At 47.8% G+C, this 18,672-nt stretch overlaps 1 protein-coding gene across 5 annotated transcripts in view; it reads right to left on the minus strand.

Annotated features, from left to right (window-relative positions):
• Positions 1-13,639: 13,639 nt before the first annotated feature.
• Positions 13,640-18,672, minus strand: part of daam2 (dishevelled associated activator of morphogenesis 2) — an 85,833-nt gene continuing 80,800 nt past the window's right edge. For all 5 annotated transcript variants that reach the window (XM_044047927.1, XM_044047926.1, XM_044047925.1 and 2 more), the window contains 2 exons: positions 17,674-17,844; positions 13,640-17,306 (listed from right to left, as the gene is read on the minus strand). In XM_044047927.1, coding sequence (XP_043903862.1) covers positions 17,094-17,306; positions 17,674-17,844 — 384 coding nt within the window. In that variant the 3' untranslated portion in view covers positions 13,640-17,093. The remainder of the gene's footprint in view (positions 17,307-17,673; positions 17,845-18,672) is intronic.

An 18,672-nucleotide genomic window follows, 5' to 3' on the forward strand; every position in this document is an offset into this window, starting at 1 on the left:
TGTTGGGCGTGGGATGAATGATAAACCCCTCTCCAAGAGCTGTAGCTGTATCTGTGAGGGGGTGAATAATGTGGAGAGGTTGCAGATATTGTTGGATGAGTTCCACCCCAGGTCTGGGCTACTGGCAGGTGTCTGTAGTAGTCGGGGGATGGTGAAGTCTGGTCGTGAGTCGGGGGCCAGTTTGGTTTTGGGTGAGACTATAAATTTAATTGTGCACACCAGTTGTTAAAGATGAGTTTGGCCGTTTTGGGGGTCCAGTGAATATTGTCCTTTTCTGTAAAAAAAGTGTCGTGAGGTATTTCGGTTAGGAATGGGAAGTGAGTGACCATGTTGTTATTGATTGTAGTGATGTTATTCTGTTGGGTGGGGGTGAGGTTGGGGGAGAAGTTGATGACTGGGAAATAGATGTCTGCCGTGGGGAAGACAGACTTCAGCAGCCTAAACAGTGCCTTGAACTGTTTGATGGAGGTCTGCCTGGGGTCCTGGTCTTTATTATTGATACCAATTGCAATGATGACGATCTTGGTGTCCGGGTTTGGTATCGTTTTTTCACAGATTTTGAGGAAGTGGTAAGTATTGGCCCCGGGGTAACTGTCCAATTGAATGAGCGGGTTGGTGTGGGCGGGGATGCGGTTGATGTTGGAGTCTCCGAGGATCAGGATTGGCCTCCTGGGTTTGAAGGACCAATCCTGGATTTTTCTGTTGGGGCGGGCGATGTGGTAGTTGGGACGATGGAGGGATGATGCAGCAGCTGGAGGGGTGAGGGGGAAGGTGGGGTGATCTAAAAGGGGGCTAGAGGCCATGGGTGGACAGGGAGCTGGGGGCGGTGTTATTACTGGGTTGGGGTGGGGGGAGGGGGGAGGCGATGATGGGGGAACACTGTCGTGGGGGACCGGGGGTGCTGATGAGCCAGCGTCCCGGACTTCCTCGGCGGGCAGTGTCGTCCCCCTGGGTAGATGAGTGGAGGGCTCAGTAGGGGCGTTTTGGTCTGAATAGACTTCAACGGACCCGGTTGTCATCGTTGCCTGTTCCACATGTGTGTTTTTTAGGGGAGGTGGGGACAACTGCACCGCCGACTGGTCCGGGACGTCAGCATCATCTATCTGGGAGGAAAATGGAGAGATGTTATCTGAAATGATAGTAGAAACATTAGTGGTGCTATTGAGTGAAATGGATAACAGTTCTGGGGCCTGTGTGGGTTTCCGGGCAGGTGGCTTGGGGGTGTGGATCTGGACCTTGACTTCTAACTGGGTGTTTTTTATGTTGGCAGGGGTGAAGGGGGGTTGTGTGATCGGCGACTTGGGCTGGGAGGTTGTTGGTGGGGTTAGGGGGAATATGGGGGATATGGGTGAGGCAGGGGCTGTGGTCGTGATGTCGGTCCTGGTGGATACGGGGCCCCAGGTGACCTTCTTCGTCCTCTGGGGCAGCGGGGTAGAGGTGGCAGGTGCTGGGTTGGGTTCTATTGCCGGGTTAATGATGTGGGTGGTAGGTTCGGGGGTGGGTTGCCGGGTGATTAGGTGGTTCTGCCGGTGTGGAGGTATGATGGGGCCTGTGCGTCTGGCTGGCTTCTGGACTGGTTTATGGCTTGGTGGGAAAAAGTCTGTCATGGGGGGAGTCCTGGATGGCTGTCGGCTGGCGTAGGTGGGAGTGGAGGGTGAATTTCCAGTGGTTGAGTTGGTGCCTTGATAGATTGTGAGTCTCTGGGGAGCCTGGGATGGTGGAAGATTGGGGAAGTGACTGTCTTCTTCAGGGATTGTAAAGAGGGTGAGGTCCAGGTTGTTTCTGCTTCGGTGCTGGGGTGGAGGGGCAGTATGGAGGGTGGTTCTGGTTTGTTGTGGTAGAGACTGTAGTTGTTGGTGGACTGAATGCAGTGTTTGCTGCATCAGCCTGGGGCCATAGCGTTTCCTGGCCCAACCAGTGGCAATTTGAAGGGCCAGGGGATTAAGGGGTGTGGAGAGAAGAGAGGTTATTGTTGTATGATAATGGTCCTGTAAGATAAGCATTGTGTTCTGCATCCAGCGGGTTGTGTTGTTGTGTATTTTGTTGTAAGTGGCTGTAGTGGGTGTGGATGGTTTGATAAAGTCTGTAAGGCGTTGTACTTGTCTGTTCATCCCTGGTGGGAAGGTGCCGGTTGAAACTGCAGTGTCCATAATGTGTTTGTGGTGTGTGGCCTGAATGAGTTTAAACAGTTGTTTGGCAATGTGTCTTGTTTCTGCATCGGGTGGGTGAGTGAGTGGAGTGTTGTGTGTGTGTGTGTGTGTGTCTATGTGTTGTCCTGTAAGTGTATGTATTCTTAAGGACATCAGTGGTTGTGGTTGTGGTGTGGAATGTCTGTCACTCTCAGGTGTACTCCTATGTGTAGGCCCGTCTCTGTGGAAGTGTGGCATGGTGGTGGAAGGCTCTTACCTTAGTTGCCGTAGATGTAGATTTGGTCGTCCCAGAGTAGAGTCTCAGCCGCAGATGGTCCAGGAGGTGCTGTTAAAAACTCAGACTTTGTTGTTGTTAGTCTTATCCGGGTCAGGCTGGCAGAGCCCTCCACCTCCAGTTTAAAAACCAAACTTTATTAGGTTTAAAAATTTAGTTAAAAAGAGTAAAATACTCTATAAAAGCCAAATAAAAAGGTTAAAAAGAGTAAAATCACTCGCTCAATAAAAAAGAGGACGGGCCTAGAGTATAGGAGTAGTCCAGGTTCCCTGACGTTTCGCAGAAGTACTGCTTCCTCAGAGGGATACCAGAGAGTGACAAACATTTGGTATTTGACAGTTGAGGGGGGGAGACAAAGTCCCTCCCCCAAGTGTCAGTTTGAATGATGTGGTGTAATGGGATTGGTCGGGGTGTGGTGTTAATTAAATATTCGGAGGGAAAGGACTAGTGTGTGCCTAGGATGGGTTGTTATAGGGGCATTCTGGAGGGAAAGTCGGTGATTGGATGTATTCAAAGGGTGTGGTGGTGAGTATTTATACTGAGATGGGAAAGGTGTGATGCTGTACCTGTTTGCTTGTGGTCCACTGGTTGGGCCACAGACTTGCACCCAGGAGGCCCGGGTTCAAGTCCCATGGACCCCAGGCTGAGAGCCATCCCAGATGCTTTGATTTTGTGGAAGAAGATGGTGCACAGTTCAGGTAGGTGTTTATGATGATACTCTTTTTCGTTCTTTTGGTCCAGGTTGCAGATAGGGTGGGTGACCAGATCAGTGGCACGGGCTGGGTAAGGGTTGGGGTTCGGGTTGGGGTTAGAGGTTATGGAGGGTCCATTTTCTGTGCACAGGCCTACTGATCCGGTATGTGGCGATGGTGATCCAGTCCAGGTCTGCCAGCCGGGAGACCAGGGTTCGATCCCCAGGCAGAGCCCCGGGCAGGAAGAGGGCGCCCACTGTTTTCATTTTATTTTATAATTTTTTGGAATAAACCTAATCATTAATTTGAGGAGTACTGGAGTCGAATCTAGGTCGCCGTCAGGTGGGTGGAAGGTAAGTGCTGTGGGGAAGGTAAGTATAAACAGTATAAAATTTATATTTAAAATTAAAAGAGGGGAAAAGGATCTGTGGAGTGGTGGTGACGTGGCAATAACGCCGGCCTTCATGTGGGCGACCCGGGTTCAACTCCAGTCTCGGCCGCATGGGGCCCCGGGGAGGACGGCATCTCAAGTACAGGGGTGAGTAAACATTGAATGATAAAAGGTATGAGTAAAATAAAAAGCTTAAAATCAATCTAAGTTAAAATAAAAAATGATTAAGAATGTTTAATATAAAATAAATGAGTGGATAAAATGAGTAAGAATTTTAAATACGCTGTAAAATAATTCTTTTAACCTAAAATACATATAAAATAATTTGGACTTACCAAAAGGGGGGGGGCTATTGTTTTGGGTTCGATGCCGTCCTGCCTGAGGGAGTCAAAGTTCTGTTAAAACAAGTATGTGTTTAAAACTATGGGGATTCCAGAGCCCCAAACGGCTGTAAAAAGTGGGTCAAGAGGGGACGACCACGTCAGGGGGAGGCAGTGAGATGTGGTCTAATCTGCATTAAGACCCCCTGGCGTGGTGGTCCCCAGCCTGTGGATCCAAATCCTTTCCGCCCTCTTTCTCTGCCCGGTGGTCCAGTGGTCGTTATTCTCCAGGCCGGAGATGATGAGATGAGTGGGGGAGTGGTGTTGAAAATGGCTGACCAGTGGAGTCTGAAGTCTGCCTTCCCCAATATTGTACAGGTGCTGCTTTAAACGGGTGAGTATGGAATGTTGTGTTTCGCCTATGTAGTGTTTATTGCAGGTTTTGCAGGTGATGATGTAGATGACGTTTGTGGTGTTGAGAGAGAAATTGCCCAGTGTTGGATGTGCTGTACTGCTGTGTGGATTGTAAATGAATTTTCTGTGTTTGTAGTGGGTGGAGTGTTCTGAATGAAGTTGGGGTATGTGATCAGAGAATTTGGATTGTGTTAGTATGTTTTGTAAGTTCCGGTTTCTCCTGTAAGCTGAGATGGGTCTGTGATTATGAAAAGCTGGTTGCTGCTGTATAATTGAAAAGTTGCTCTTGATGGTCCGGTGGAGTCCTGTGATTCTGTGGGAGAAGGTGGAAATAAAAGGTACAAGTCGTGTCGGGTCAGTCAGGGTGTGGTCGGGTTGTGGTGTGTGGTCAGGGGGGTTCTGTCTGGGGTCCGGGCCGCCTCCAATTCCAACCGGGTTAGGGTTAGGGTTAGGGAGGGGCTTGGGAGCCCCTGGGTTAGGATTAGGGCTGGGGTAGGGGGAGCCCGCACTGGCCCCGAATCGAACAGAATTCGGTTGGGGGTCAGTGACGGGAGGAGGGGTAGAGAGGTTAGGGTTAGGGGCTGGGTGGGGGAGGGGGTCGGGATACAAACCCCCCTCCCCCGCTTCAGCCCAAGGGTCAGGGTTAGGGTTAGGGTGGGGGAGGGGGTTGGGATAAAGACCCCCCTCCCCCATCCCCGTCCCTGGGTTAAGGTTAGGATTAGGGTGAGGGATGGGGGTGGGATAAGGAGGGGGAAGGGGGTTAGGTTTAGGCGGAGGAGGTGGAGGCAGTCCGGAGCCAGTGACCTGGGGTGGGTGGGTGGAGCGAGCTGGAGCGAGAGAGGCCAAGGTTGTGGATTTGATGGTTCTTAGGAAGCGTTTGGAGTACCCTCTTTTGCGGAGACTGTGGAAGAGGGTACTGGTGGCCTGGTGGAAGTCTGGTGACATGGAGCAGATGCGGTGAAAACGGATGATTTGGGATTTGACAATGCCTTTAAATGTGTGTTTGGGGTGATAGCTGGATTTGTGTAATAGTGCGTGTGTGTCTGTGGGTTTGAAGTATACTTTTGTTTCTATTGTTTTGTAAGTGGTGTTTATAGTCCGGAAGAATATTGTTGTGTCTAAAAAGTTAACTGTGTGTGGGTCTAGGGTATGTGTGATTTTTATGGAGGAGTGGTGGTTATTCAGGATGTTTATGAATTCCGGGAAGTGGGTGATGTCGTGAGGCCAGATGCCGAAAATGTCGTCCAGGAAGCGGAGGTATATGGTGGGTTGCAGGGGACACTTGGCCAATGCTTCTCGCTCCCACTCGCTCATGTAAATGTTGGCATATGACGGTGCAAATCGTTGACCCATGGCTGTCCCGTGGACCTGAAGGTAAAATTGGTTATTGAAGAGAAAGTCGTTGTTATTGAGGCAGAGTTCCAGTAGTTGTAATAATTCAGAGTCCGGTCGGTCTTTGTCAGGGTGTTTTTTGAAGATGGAGGAGATGACTTGTAGGCCCAGGGTGGTGTTGATATTGGTGTAGAGGTTGCTGATATCTATTGTGAAGAGGTGTGCCTGATGGGGGACAGCCATGGATCTGACTATGTCCAGGAAGTGGTAAGTGTCCTTGATGTAACTGGGGTGTGTGGTGGAGAGGGGTCCAAGAAAGTGGTCAATGTATTCTGTGATTTTGTAAGTGGTGCTGTTGCAATCTGAGACTATGGGTCTGCCGGGAGGAACTTCAAAGGGAATAGTCCAGGTCTGGGGTTCCTTATGTATTTTTGGCAGTAGGTAGAAATAGCGGGGTCGAGGGTGTTCTGGTCCGAAGAGGTAAAATCTTTGTTTAGATGAGATGAATTTTTTGTTGTAGAGGGTCTGAATAATGGTCCGGAGTTTGGTCTGAGTCTGGGGCTGAATGCTACTGTCAAGAGGTTTATAGTATAGTGTATTGTGTAGTTGTCTGTAAGCTTCTGTCCGGTATTGTTGTCTGTCCATGATTACGATTTTGGAGCCCTTGTCCGCTGGTTTTATTATAATGTTTGGGTTATTTTTAAGTATTGTGAGTGCTTTGCGTTCGGCCTCCGACAGATTGTCTGGGACATCTGTCGGGGGCCGAAAGCGCTGTAATGATTTCCTATCTGTATGTATGAGTGTGTGTGTTTTATTGTCGAGGGTGGTCCAGTCTGGTTCCCAGTGTGAGGGGTGGGAGAACTGTGAGGGTGTGAAGTCAGAATGTGGGTGGAAGTAGTCGAGTAATTTGATGCGTCTGTGATATTTGTGTAGGTCCCTTTGAAGTTCCTCCCAGTCGTAGGTTGTTGGGCGTGGGATGAATGATAAACCCCTCTCCAAGAGCTGTAGCTGTATCTGTGAGGGGGTGAATAATGTGGAGAGGTTGCAGATATTGTTGGATGAGTTCCACCCCAGGTCTGGGCTACTGGCAGGTGTCTGTAGTAGTCGGGGGATGGTGAAGTCTGGTCGTGAGTCGGGGGCCAGTTTGGTTTTGGGTGAGACTATAAATTTAATTGTGCACACCAGTTGTTAAAGATGAGTTTGGCCGTTTTGGGGGTCCAGTGAATATTGTCCTTTTCTGTAAAAAAAGTGTCGTGAGGTATTTCGGTTAGGAATGGGAAGTGAGTGACCATGTTGTTATTGATTGTAGTGATGTTATTCTGTTGGGTGGGGGTGAGGTTGGGGGAGAAGTTGATGACTGGGAAATAGATGTCTGCCGTGGGGAAGACAGACTTCAGCAGCCTAAACAGTGCCTTGAACTGTTTGATGGAGGTCTGCCTGGGGTCCTGGTCTTTATTATTGATACCAATTGCAATGATGACGATCTTGGTGTCCGGGTTTGGTATCGTTTTTTCACAGATTTTGAGGAAGTGGTAAGTATTGGCCCCGGGGTAACTGTCCAATTGAATGAGCGGGTTGGTGTGGGCGGGGATGCGGTTGATGTTGGAGTCTCCGAGGATCAGGATTGGCCTCCTGGGTTTGAAGGACCAATCCTGGATTTTTCTGTTGGGGCGGGCGATGTGGTAGTTGGGACGATGGAGGGATGATGCAGCAGCTGGAGGGGTGAGGGGGAAGGTGGGGTGATCTAAAAGGGGGCTAGAGGCCATGGGTGGACAGGGAGCTGGGGGCGGTGTTATTACTGGGTTGGGGTGGGGGGAGGGGGGAGGCGATGATGGGGGAACACTGTCGTGGGGGACCGGGGGTGCTGATGAGCCAGCGTCCCGGACTTCCTCGGCGGGCAGTGTCGTCCCCCTGGGTAGATGAGTGGAGGGCTCAGTAGGGGCGTTTTGGTCTGAATAGACTTCAACGGACCCGGTTGTCATCGTTGCCTGTTCCACATGTGTGTTTTTTAGGGGAGGTGGGGACAACTGCACCGCCGACTGGTCCGGGACGCCAGCATCATCTATCTGGGAGGAAAATGGAGAGATGTTATCTGAAATGATAGTAGAAACATTAGTGGTGCTATTGAGTGAAATGGATAACAGTTCTGGGGCCTGTGTGGGTTTCCGGGCAGGTGGCTTGGGGGTGTGGATCTGGACCTTGACTTCTAACTGGGTGTTTTTTATGTTGGCAGGGGTGAAGGGGGGTTGTGTGATCGGCGACTTGGGCTGGGAGGTTGTTGGTGGGGTTAGGGGGAATATGGGGGATATGGGTGAGGCAGGGGCTGTGGTCGTGATGTCGGTCCTGGTGGATACGGGGCCCCAGGTGACCTTCTTCGTCCTCTGGGGCAGCGGGGTAGAGGTGGCAGGTGCTGGGTTGGGTTCTATTGCCGGGTTAATGATGTGGGTGGTAGGTTCGGGGGTGGGTTGCCGGGTGGTTAGGTGGTTCTGCCGGTGTGGAGGTATGATGGGGCCTGTGCGTCTGGCTGGCTTCTGGACTGGTTTATGGCTTGGTGGGAAAAAGTCTGTCATGGGGGGAGTCCTGGATGGCTGTCGGCTGGCGTAGGTGGGAGTGGAGGGTGAATTTCCAGTGGTTGAGTTGGTGCCTTGATAGATTGTGAGTCTCTGGGGAGCCTGGGATGGTGGAAGATTGGGGAAGTGACTGTCTTCTTCAGGGATTGTAAAGAGGGTGAGGTCCAGGTTATTTCTGCTTCGGTGCTGGGGTGGGGGGGCAGTATGGAGGGTGGTTCTGGTTTGTTGTGGTAGAGACTGTAGTTGTTGGTGGACTGAATGCAGTGTTTGCTGCATCAGCCTGGGGCCATAGCGTTTCCTGGCCCAACCAGTGGCAATTTGAAGGGCCAGGGGATTAAGGGGTGTGGAGAGAAGAGAGGTTATTGTTGTATGATAATGGTCCTGTAAGATAAGCATTGTGTTCTGCATCCAGCGGGTTGTGTTGTTGTGTATTTTGTTGTAAGTGGCTGTAGTGGGTGTGGATGGTTTGATAAAGTCTGTAAGGCGTTGTACTTGTCTGTTCATCCCTGGTGGGAAGGTGCCGGTTGAAACTGCAGTGTCCATAATGTGTTTGTGGTGTGTGGCCTGAATGAGTTTAAACAGTTGTTTGGCAATATGTCTTGTTTCTGCATCGGGTGGGTGAGTGAGTGGAGTGTTGTGTGTGTGTGTGTGTGTGTCTATGTGTTGTCCTGTAAGTGTATGTATTCTTAAGGACATCAGTGGTTGTGGTTGTGGTGTGGAATGTCTGTCACTCTCAGGTGTACTCCTATGTGTAGGCCCGTCTCTGTGGAAGTGTGGCATGGTGGTGGAAGGCTCTTACCTTAGTTGCCGTAGATGTAGATTTGGTCGTCCCAGAGTAGAGTCTCAGCCGCAGATGGTCCAGGAGGTGCTGTTAAAAACTCAGACTTTGTTGTTGTTAGTCTTATCCGGGTCAGGCTGGCAGAGCCCTCCACCTCCAGTTTAAAAACCAAACTTTATTAGGTTTAAAAATTTAGTTAAAAAGAGTAAAATACTCTATAAAAGCCAAATAAAAAGGTTAAAAAGAGTAAAATCACTCGCTCAATAAAAAAGAGGACGGGCCTAGAGTATAGGAGTAGTCCAGGTTCCCTGACGTTTCGCAGAAGTACTGCTTCCTCAGAGGGATACCAGAGAGTGACAAACATTTGGTATTTGACAGTTGAGGGGGGGAGACAAAGTCCCTCCCCCAAGTGTCAGTTTGAATGATGTGGTGTAATGGGATTGGTCGGGGTGTGGTGTTAATTAAATATTCGGAGGGAAAGGACTAGTGTGTGCCTAGGATGGGTTGTTATAGGGGCATTCTGGAGGGAAAGTCGGTGATTGGATGTATTCAAAGGGTGTGGTGGTGAGTATTTATACTGAGATGGGAAAGGTGTGATGCTGTACCTGTTTGCTTGTGGTCCACTGGTTGGGCCACAGACTTGCACCCAGGAGGCCCGGGTTCAAGTCCCATGGACCCCAGGCTGAGAGCCATCCCAGATGCTTTGATTTTGTGGAAGAAGATGGTGCACAGTTCAGGTAGGTGTTTATGATGATACTCTTTTTCGTTCTTTTGGTCCAGGTTGCAGATAGGGTGGGTGACCAGATCAGTGGCACGGGCTGGGTAAGGGTTGGGGTTCGGGTTGGGGTTAGAGGTTATGGAGGGTCCATTTTCTGTGCACAGGCCTACTGATCCGGTATGTGGCGATGGTGATCCAGTCCAGGTCTGCCAGCCGGGAGACCAGGGTTCGATCCCCAGGCAGAGCCCCGGGCAGGAAGCGGGCGCCCACTGTATTCATTTTATTTTATAATTTTTTGGAATAAACCTAATCATTAATTTGAGGAGTACTGGAGTCGAATCTAGGTCGCCGTCAGGTGGGTGGAAGGTAAGTGCTGTGGGGAAGGTAAGTATAAACAGTATAAAATTTATATTTAAAATTAAAAGAGGGGAAAAGGATCTGTGGAGTGGTGGTGACGTGGCAATAACGCCGGCCTTCATGTGGGCGACCCGGGTTCAACTCCAGTCTCGGCCGCATGGGGCCCCGGGGAGGACGGCATCTCAAGTACAGGGGTGAGTAAACATTGAATGATAAAAGGTATGAGTAAAATAAAAAGCTTAAAATCAATCTAAGTTAAAATAAAAAATGATTAAGAATGTTTAATATAAAATAAATGAGTGGATAAAATGAGTAAGAATTTTAAATACGCTGTAAAATAATTCTTTTAACCTAAAATACATATAAAATAATTTGGACTTACCAAAAGGGGGGGGGCTATTGTTTTGGGTTCGATGCCGTCCTGCCTGAGGGAGTCAAAGTTCTGTTAAAACAAGTATGTGTTTAAAACTATGGGGATTCCAGAGCCCCAAACGGCTGTAAAAAGTGGGTCAAGAGGGGACGACCACGTCAGGGGGAGGCAGTGAGATGTGGTCTAATCTGCATTAAGACCCCCTGGCGTGGTGGTCCCCAGCCTGTGGATCCAAATCCTTTCCGCCCTCTTTCTCTGCCCGATGGTCCAGTGGTCGTTATTCTCCAGGCCGGAGATGATGAGATGAGTGGGGGAGTGGTGTTGAAAATGGCTGACCAGTGGAGTCTGAAGTCTGCCTTCCCCAATATTGTACAGGTGCTGCTTTAAACGGGTGAGTATGGAATGTTGTGTTTCGCCTATGTAGTGTTTATTGCAGGTTTTGCAGGTGATGATGTAGATGACGTTTGTGGTGTTGAGAGAGAAATTGCCCAGTGTTGGATGTGCTGTACTGCTGTGTGGATTGTAAATGAATTTTCTGTGTTTGTAGTGGGTGGAGTGTTCTGAATGAAGTTGGGGTATGTGATCAGAGAATTTGGATTGTGTTAGTATGTTTTGTAAGTTCCGGTTTCTCCTGTAAGCTGAGATGGGTCTGTGATTATGAAAAGCTGGTTGCTGCTGTATAATTGAAAAGTTGCTCTTGATGGTCCGGTGGAGTCCTGTGATTCTGTGGGAGAAGGTGGAAATAAAAGGTACAAGTCGTGTCGGGTCAGTCAGGGTGTGGTCGGGTTGTGGTGTGTGGTCAGGGGGGTTCTGTCTGGGGTCCGGGCCGCCTCCAATTCCAACCGGGTTAGGGTTAGGGTTAGGGAGGGGCTTGGGAGCCCCTGGGTTAGGATTAGGGCTGGGGTAGGGGGAGCCCGCACTGGCCCCGAATCGAACAGAATTCGGTTGGGGGTCAGTGACGGGAGGAGGGGTAGAGAGGTTAGGGTTAGGGGCTGGGTGGGGGAGGGGGTCGGGATACAAACCCCCCTCCCCCGCTTCAGCCCAAGGGTCAGGGTTAGGGTTAGGGTGGGGGAGGGGGTTGGGATAAAGACCCCCCTCCCCCATCCCCGTCCCTGGGTTAAGGTTAGGATTAGGGTGAGGGATGGGGGTGGGATAAGGAGGGGGAAGGGGGTTAGGTTTAGGCGGAGGAGGTGGAGGCAGTCCGGAGCCAGTGACCTGGGGTGGGTGGGTGGAGCGAGCTGGAGCGAGAGAGGCCAAGGTTGTGGATTTGATGGTTCTTAGGAAGCGTTTGGAGTACCCTCTTTTGCGGAGACTGTGGAAGAGGGTACTGGTGGCCTGGTGGAAGTCTGGTGACATGGAGCAGATGCGGTGAAAACGGATGATTTGGGATTTGACAATGCCTTTAAATGTGTGTTTGGGGTGATAGCTGGATTTGTGTAATAGTGCGTGTGTGTCTGTGGGTTTGAAGTATACTTTTGTTTCTATTGTTTTGTAAGTGGTGTTTATAGTCCGGAAGAATATTGTTGTGTCTAAAAAGTTAACTGTGTGTGGGTCTAGGGTATGTGTGGTTATGGAGGTGGTTATTCAGGGGTTAGGGTTGGGGTTAGGGTTAGGGTGGGGGTTAGGGGTTAGGGTTAGGGTAAGGGTTAGGGTAAGGGTAAGGGTTAGGGTAAGGGTTAGGGGTAAGGGTAAGGGTTAGGGGTTAGGGTTAGGGTAAGGTATAGGGATGAAAACCACCATTTTGCGGTCATTCCGCGAATAACTTTTGAACGAAGTGTCGGATCGACTCCAAACCAACGTCCGCCCCCCCATTTAGGCACCCTCCGGAGCCCCTGGTGAAACCCCCGTGATTGTGGGACAAAAGGAAGCCGAGATATGGAAAAATGACCGATAATTCTTCGGTCATTCTGAACTTATCTCGAGTTAGGAAGGTGCTAGAAAGCCGAGCTAGGTGTCCAAGGATGGATGTGAGGCACTTGGCCAGCCCTCAAACACCCCATGACCAAACGATGTAGTTTTGAGGTTGATTTCCCAAAACGTCAAAATCTGACTTTTGGGATTGACTTGAATTTTTGTTAAAGACCATGTGGAATTAAAGTGCCTAATTTCATTATCCAGGCCCTCTCGGCTCTCCGTCTCTGGGCCACGTTCCAATTCGGGTTTGATTCAAGAACGGAGGCCTGAACTGAATCCCAGCCGTGCTGAAGAAAGTGTTTAACCAAGTGAGTATGGATGTCTTTCTTTCTTAAAATGTTATGTCTATGTCGTGAGAATCTGGTGCGAATCGTGTTTCCAGTCTCACCGACATATTTAAGTCCACATTGTTTGCAAATTATTATATAAACACAGTTTCTGGAATTAATATTTCCCTTATTATCAATTTGGTATGTAAATTTGGTCCTATTATTAGACACCCATACTTGCTGTTTAAAGAATTTATCCAGTGGCCTTGGTTTGGGATCAGTAAATTTAGTAATTTTTGCTTTTACCAGGTAATCCTTCAGATTTTTGTTTTTTCTAAATGCAGCAATGATCCTATGATTATATAAAACTCCCCTTTCTTTAAAGGAATCTTCAAAGTTTTTCTTAACTTCTCTGACCAGCTTCACCGTGGAGTCCGAATAAGTGGTGATAAAGGGCACCATAGAGGACACTATTTGGGGTTTAATTTGAAGGAACCTCTTGTAACAATTTCTAAGGAAGGTCCTAGAGTACCCCCTGCTGGCCAAGGTATAGGGATGAAAACCACCATTTTGCGGTCATTCCGCGAATAACTTTTGAACGAAGTGTCGGATAGGGCTAGAATATAAACATTTGGACCCCACTGTCCACAAGGGGCAGAGGAGTCAGTGCGCACACCATCCGGGACATCCCCGGCAGGGTCCGCCCGGTCCCCCAGAGCCCGCTCTATAAAAGAGAGAGAGAGAGAGAGAGAGAGAGAGACCAAAATCGGTCAAAAATGTCATAGTATAGCATGTCGTCCAAAATCGGTCAAAAACGTCATAGTATAGCATGTTGTCCAAAATCAGTCAAAAACGTCATAGTTTAGCATGTCGTCCACAACTTTAACTCATCATAGAATGAATGAATTAACTTAATTAAAATTGTCAGTTAAGTTAATAAATGAAATATTAATATATTATTCATATTCATATAGTGTTTAGAGTACATGTCCTTGTACAGTGTAAATCACTCTCTCCTCCTGTAGCAGCACAGTAACTGTTTGACTGTGTCGTGGGCGTGGTCACGAAGAACAGAATCAACGATCACTCGTCAGGGACAACACTTTATTGTAACCCTACAAAAGACACAGGGTGAGAATAAAAATACAAAAAAAACAAATGGAAAAAAAACAAACAAGATTCTCATCCTTATACAAGTCTCAAAATTATCCATCATACGAGGACCACAGTTGAATTATTCATATATTTAATATAACATTTTGTTGTAATGCTTTGTGTACATACAAAATATAGCAAACTAAATAAGGCAAATAAATAGAGGTACAATATACAGGAAAATGGAACATTCCTCAACGTTTTAATATTCTTTTTTTTTTTTTAAATCATATCTCAAACATCAAGAATGATGTACAAAAATCCTTTTTTTTTCCAACTGTACATCTTTCTGAGGAGGATATTTTTTTTTACTCTTTTTCCAAACATAAAAATACTGACTCCTCACCGCTGCACGACCTCTAACACTGGGTGCAACGTCATCTCAGGGACAGATCAGGTGTGATTGATACTGCAAGCAAAAAAGCCTTAAACACATTTACAATCACACGTTCTCAGGCATGCAGGATCAATGCCAAGTGTCAGCTGACAGAACATGTGGTGACGGAGACAAACACACCCCCCCTCCCCCATCCCTCTTTAAACACACATGCTTGTGTCACCTCTTTGTACATAATTCCTTCTCCTGCAGATTACTCGTGGTCTTTCCCGCTCTTCTGTTGCACCCCCGCTGTTTTCCGAGGCATCTAAAGCCCTCGACGCGGCGCCGTGAATGGAAATGTCCTATAATAAAAGTGCATTGAACGAGTTACTCATTTTCATTCCTCTGGTTTCCATCTTTACAATCGAGAAAAAAAAAAAAAAATCAGCCAGTCAATGGCCAAAAATAAACATGTAACACAAAGATGAAATAATACTGACAATGTCGCGAGGACCCCTGCGTAAATGGTCTGCACTACAATACAGGTCAGAGTTTAGTCTGCTATAGTAGATGTGATTAACTGGGACGAGACAGAAGCAGAGGTTAGAAAACTCAAGAGCTCAAATATACATGAGGGGCGGGAGGAGGAGGAGGAGAAGAAGAAGAAGGAGAAGAAGAAACCGGATGATAAGGACCTCTTTTTTTTAAATTCTCTTAAAGTGTCGCAAAGTTTCAGTCTTTTTTTGGTTCACCTCTGAAGTGTGGGGACAAAGATCCTGCGTCGTCTTTACTATCACGTCAGCTTCTCATGATAACGTGCGGTCAACAGAGTGATACAACATACAGCCACAAGATGGCGCCACAGAGTCTAAATCCAAGTGTGAGCCTGAGTCCATGTTCATGTTTTGGAAACACAAAAACAGTCTCAGGCACTTTCTAGTGAAAACGACAACATGTCCACGTGTGTCCACAATAGCGAGAGCCGTTCAGAGATAAATACAAATACATAAGGACTAGATTAGATTAAGTGCAGCGGGAGAGATTTTGGCGAGGAAAACAAACCACCACATGAATCCTCTGTGTCCAAAGTTAAGAATAAACAGTTATTTTACTTTAAATAAACTAAAGCAGGCACTGATGTGCTGACCCGGGCCGCTCCTAATAACATTTGAATGCAAAAACACAAAAGGTTTTGAACACGACACGGTTCGTTGTGATTAGATTACGAGCGTGATTGCGTCTGACAGATTAAGTCCACGTCTCTTGCACTCTGGACCCGAACCGCAATAAACACGAGGACGGAGCGGACTGAGACGGTTACAGAAGAACCAAAAAAAACCAAGATAATCAGAGCGTTTTCATACGAGCTCAGTGTGTGGTTTGCCCTCGGACTGCACTCTGGGTTCATCTGTGGAGCATGTTTTCACTTTCAGCTTTCAGAACCCATCAGATTATCATCCTCTTAATGAATCAGGAGAGTATTAAGTCAAAACATGAGAGAAGCTGCACGTGAAGATGGACGTGAGGATACTTTTCATAAGCTGTTGTTTCCGGTCATCGTCTAACACTAAAGGTTGCTTCTTCTAAGTGCTTTCGTTGCAGTAACAGACTCACTACGTGTAACTATGGCGACTGAAGTACAAACACAGATGATGTAAGGATGAATTTTGGTGAGTGAGCAATCAAACACTGGTTCACTTGTGCCTGACGGTTCAGTCAAGAGAGCACATGTTTTTAGCACCAGGTAAATCTAGTCATTAAAAAGACAGTCAGAGAGAATCCTGATTTAAGAAGAGCACACACACACACACACACACACACACACATTCACGTGAAAATCATCTGTGCAGGGAGAGAGAGAGAGTTGGTTCCCGTCAGATTAAATTAATTGATGACATTCCTTCATTGTCTTTGTTATAGATTAGGAGTTTAAATCCAAAGAGGACACGTGTGGACGTGTGGGACAAAAGCTACAGTGCAAACACATACAGGTGTGAAAAGGACCAGCAATTATCTCTTTTTTTTCTTTCTTTTTTTTTTTTTACATAAAGCGCAAAATGTATAGAAATTCACTTCAACAGCAAATGTGAACTCTCAACACCGACACATATGCACCGTGTGTACAAAAACCCCAAAACGCCTTGAAAAACATTAAAAAAAAAACCTCTACATCTTTGCAATTAGCTCGTCTGCATCTAAATATAAATATATATCCAGGTCTAATTGCAGTATGTTGTTTGTATTAATACATTTACATTTGTTTTCTCGTCGCTTTGGCACGGTTTGATGCCAGAGCAGAAATCACTGAGGTGTGGCACAGTCTCCGTCTGTCCGTCCTCTGGAGTTGCAGCTCAGGACGTACAGGACGTACATGCAGCCTGGGAATGCTGTGTGCTGAGGAGAATACTGCTGCCACTGCCGCCGCCGCCGCCACCATGTGTCCGTCCTCCAGCGCTCTCTGGGATTTGACAAACCTCCTTCTCTGAAAGTCCATGATTATCCGTTCTGTGGCTGCAGGCGTCTTCTGTGAGGGACACCTGATTGTGGAAGTTATGGCTTACTTCCCCTCCCTTTTCCACCTCCTCTGTCCGTCTCACTTATATCAGCCTCCATCGCCGCCTCGAGCAGCTGCGTCGTACCTTTCCCGATTCTTTCTCTTGGTCTGGTGTCTATGTACAGTGTGACTGGCCCATCCCGTCCCGTCCTGTGACGCTCAAAAACCAGGACTGTTGCGTTCTGAGGAACACGAAAGGGTTTGTGAAGAATAACAGAGCGGTGAGGGTCAAAGGGCACATGGTGACGAGACACGGGATAATGTGTCACAGTGGTTCGTTGCTCCGTTCCATCGATCTCTCTCGTTCCTTCGATCGCACAAACGTCCACGACTAACAGGCTGGAAAAAGAGGAGAGCGTTGCATCCTTGTCCGTTCACATCTGTTCCAGCCACTTTTACATCAGCGTCAGAAAAGCGTCACTGTTCAAGGACCTGGACTAAAAGGTGCTAAGAAATCAATCTACGCCACGGCAGAATTTAGATGTTACGTGTTCATGTCTCCTTCTGTTCCTCAGCCTAGTAGTTGACCTTGGTGACCGCTCGCTCGCGGCCACCGCCCTCCACCAGCTGGTTCACCGAGCGCTTGCGGTTACGTTTGAACTTGTTCAGGTCCTTGTCGAAGACCTCGCCGGAACGCAGCGCCGAGACCAGGTCGTCAAACTCGCCGCCGACTTCCTCCGCTGCCCCGGTCTTCTTGGCCCGTCTTTCCCGCTCCCTCTGTTCTTTGAGCTGGAAAACGTCAACACAGTTTTGTTTTGTTAGTGTCACTGGACATTTGCCAAGATACAAAGATATATATATATATATATATATATATATATACATATGTATATATATATATACTGTATACTTCCAGATGCTGATTTTCTTTTTTCTTTTGTGTTCACAGCACAAACTTTAGGTTAAGAAATGAACCCTGGTTCTGAGAAAAACATAACATGGATAACAAAGGTGGATCCACAGCTCCCTCTGCTGGACACTGCAGTAACTACAAGGCTTTCTATGCTGAATGGACCTGTGAGTTTCAGACAGCCACACACTGTGTCCCGTGTCCCGGGAGTTTCTCCCGCTCAGCATAAACACATGCATATTTTACCATGGCCTCCATCCGCGCCCGCCGCTCCTCCTCATCCTTGCGCCGCTGCATGTTCTCCAGGTCTTGCCGCGCTTCACAGAATGACTGTAAAAAGGTGTCAAAGATCCCAAAGAACTCGTCGGGCTGCATCCTCCCTTCATCCTCCCCAAAGTGCTTCAGAGATTTGCCAAACTGTTAAAAAAAAAGGTTTCATTATTGTATTTTAATAGGATTTTCCTAAAATATGACGCATATACATGTGCGTGCAGTCCCTTTAATTCATACGCTTGATGTGGAAACACAAACTTGCACTCTCTCTCTCTCACACACACACATATGGAGGGAGAACGGCAGCATCACTTGACCGCCGTATGTTCACCCTGTTCTCTCCAAGCTGTTCAGCGCGCTGTGCCAGGACGATGCCTGCAGTCAAACCTCCTACACAGCAAAGCAACACACACTCAGTGTGTTTAAAGTGAAAGAACGACAGAACGACATCAGAAAAGCGTGGAGACTCGTTCTCCTGCAGGACACACGGCATTACTCGTTACTATTAGTTACTATTTTACCTTTATGTTTTATGCCTTCGGTCGACCGCGTTTGTTTTTAAATGTGCTCTAGAAATAAAGTTGACTCGTCTTCCTGTTCAATGTTTGGCAGGAGAAGTATCACCTGCAGAGGAGCAGGTGTAAATATTTGGTGTGAAATCTAAATATTCACACTAAGCAGGTGTCACCGTGCGACTATACGTCTGCTGTGCTTCACTCTGCTCTATTCTCAGCCACACAAAACATTTCAAATGTTCCAGTTCACATGAGGAGACGATACTGTACGTGGTCCTAGTGTTGTGATATAAAGGAGTTGGGGCTCGATCTTTTTCTGAGGACTCGAAAACCATCCTGTCATTATGGGCTGGTCCCCATAGCAACCCCCGCCATCCTCCCTCTCTCGCCTGTAATTATGTGTCTGGTCAAATCGGTTTCCTCTCGTCCCCTCGGGTCTGTGCTAAATGAGTGAAAA

The sequence above is a fragment of the Solea senegalensis genome, linkage group LG16 (assembly GCF_019176455.1).
Source record: "Solea senegalensis isolate Sse05_10M linkage group LG16, IFAPA_SoseM_1, whole genome shotgun sequence".
Lineage (NCBI taxonomy): Eukaryota > Metazoa > Chordata > Actinopteri > Pleuronectiformes > Soleidae > Solea > Solea senegalensis.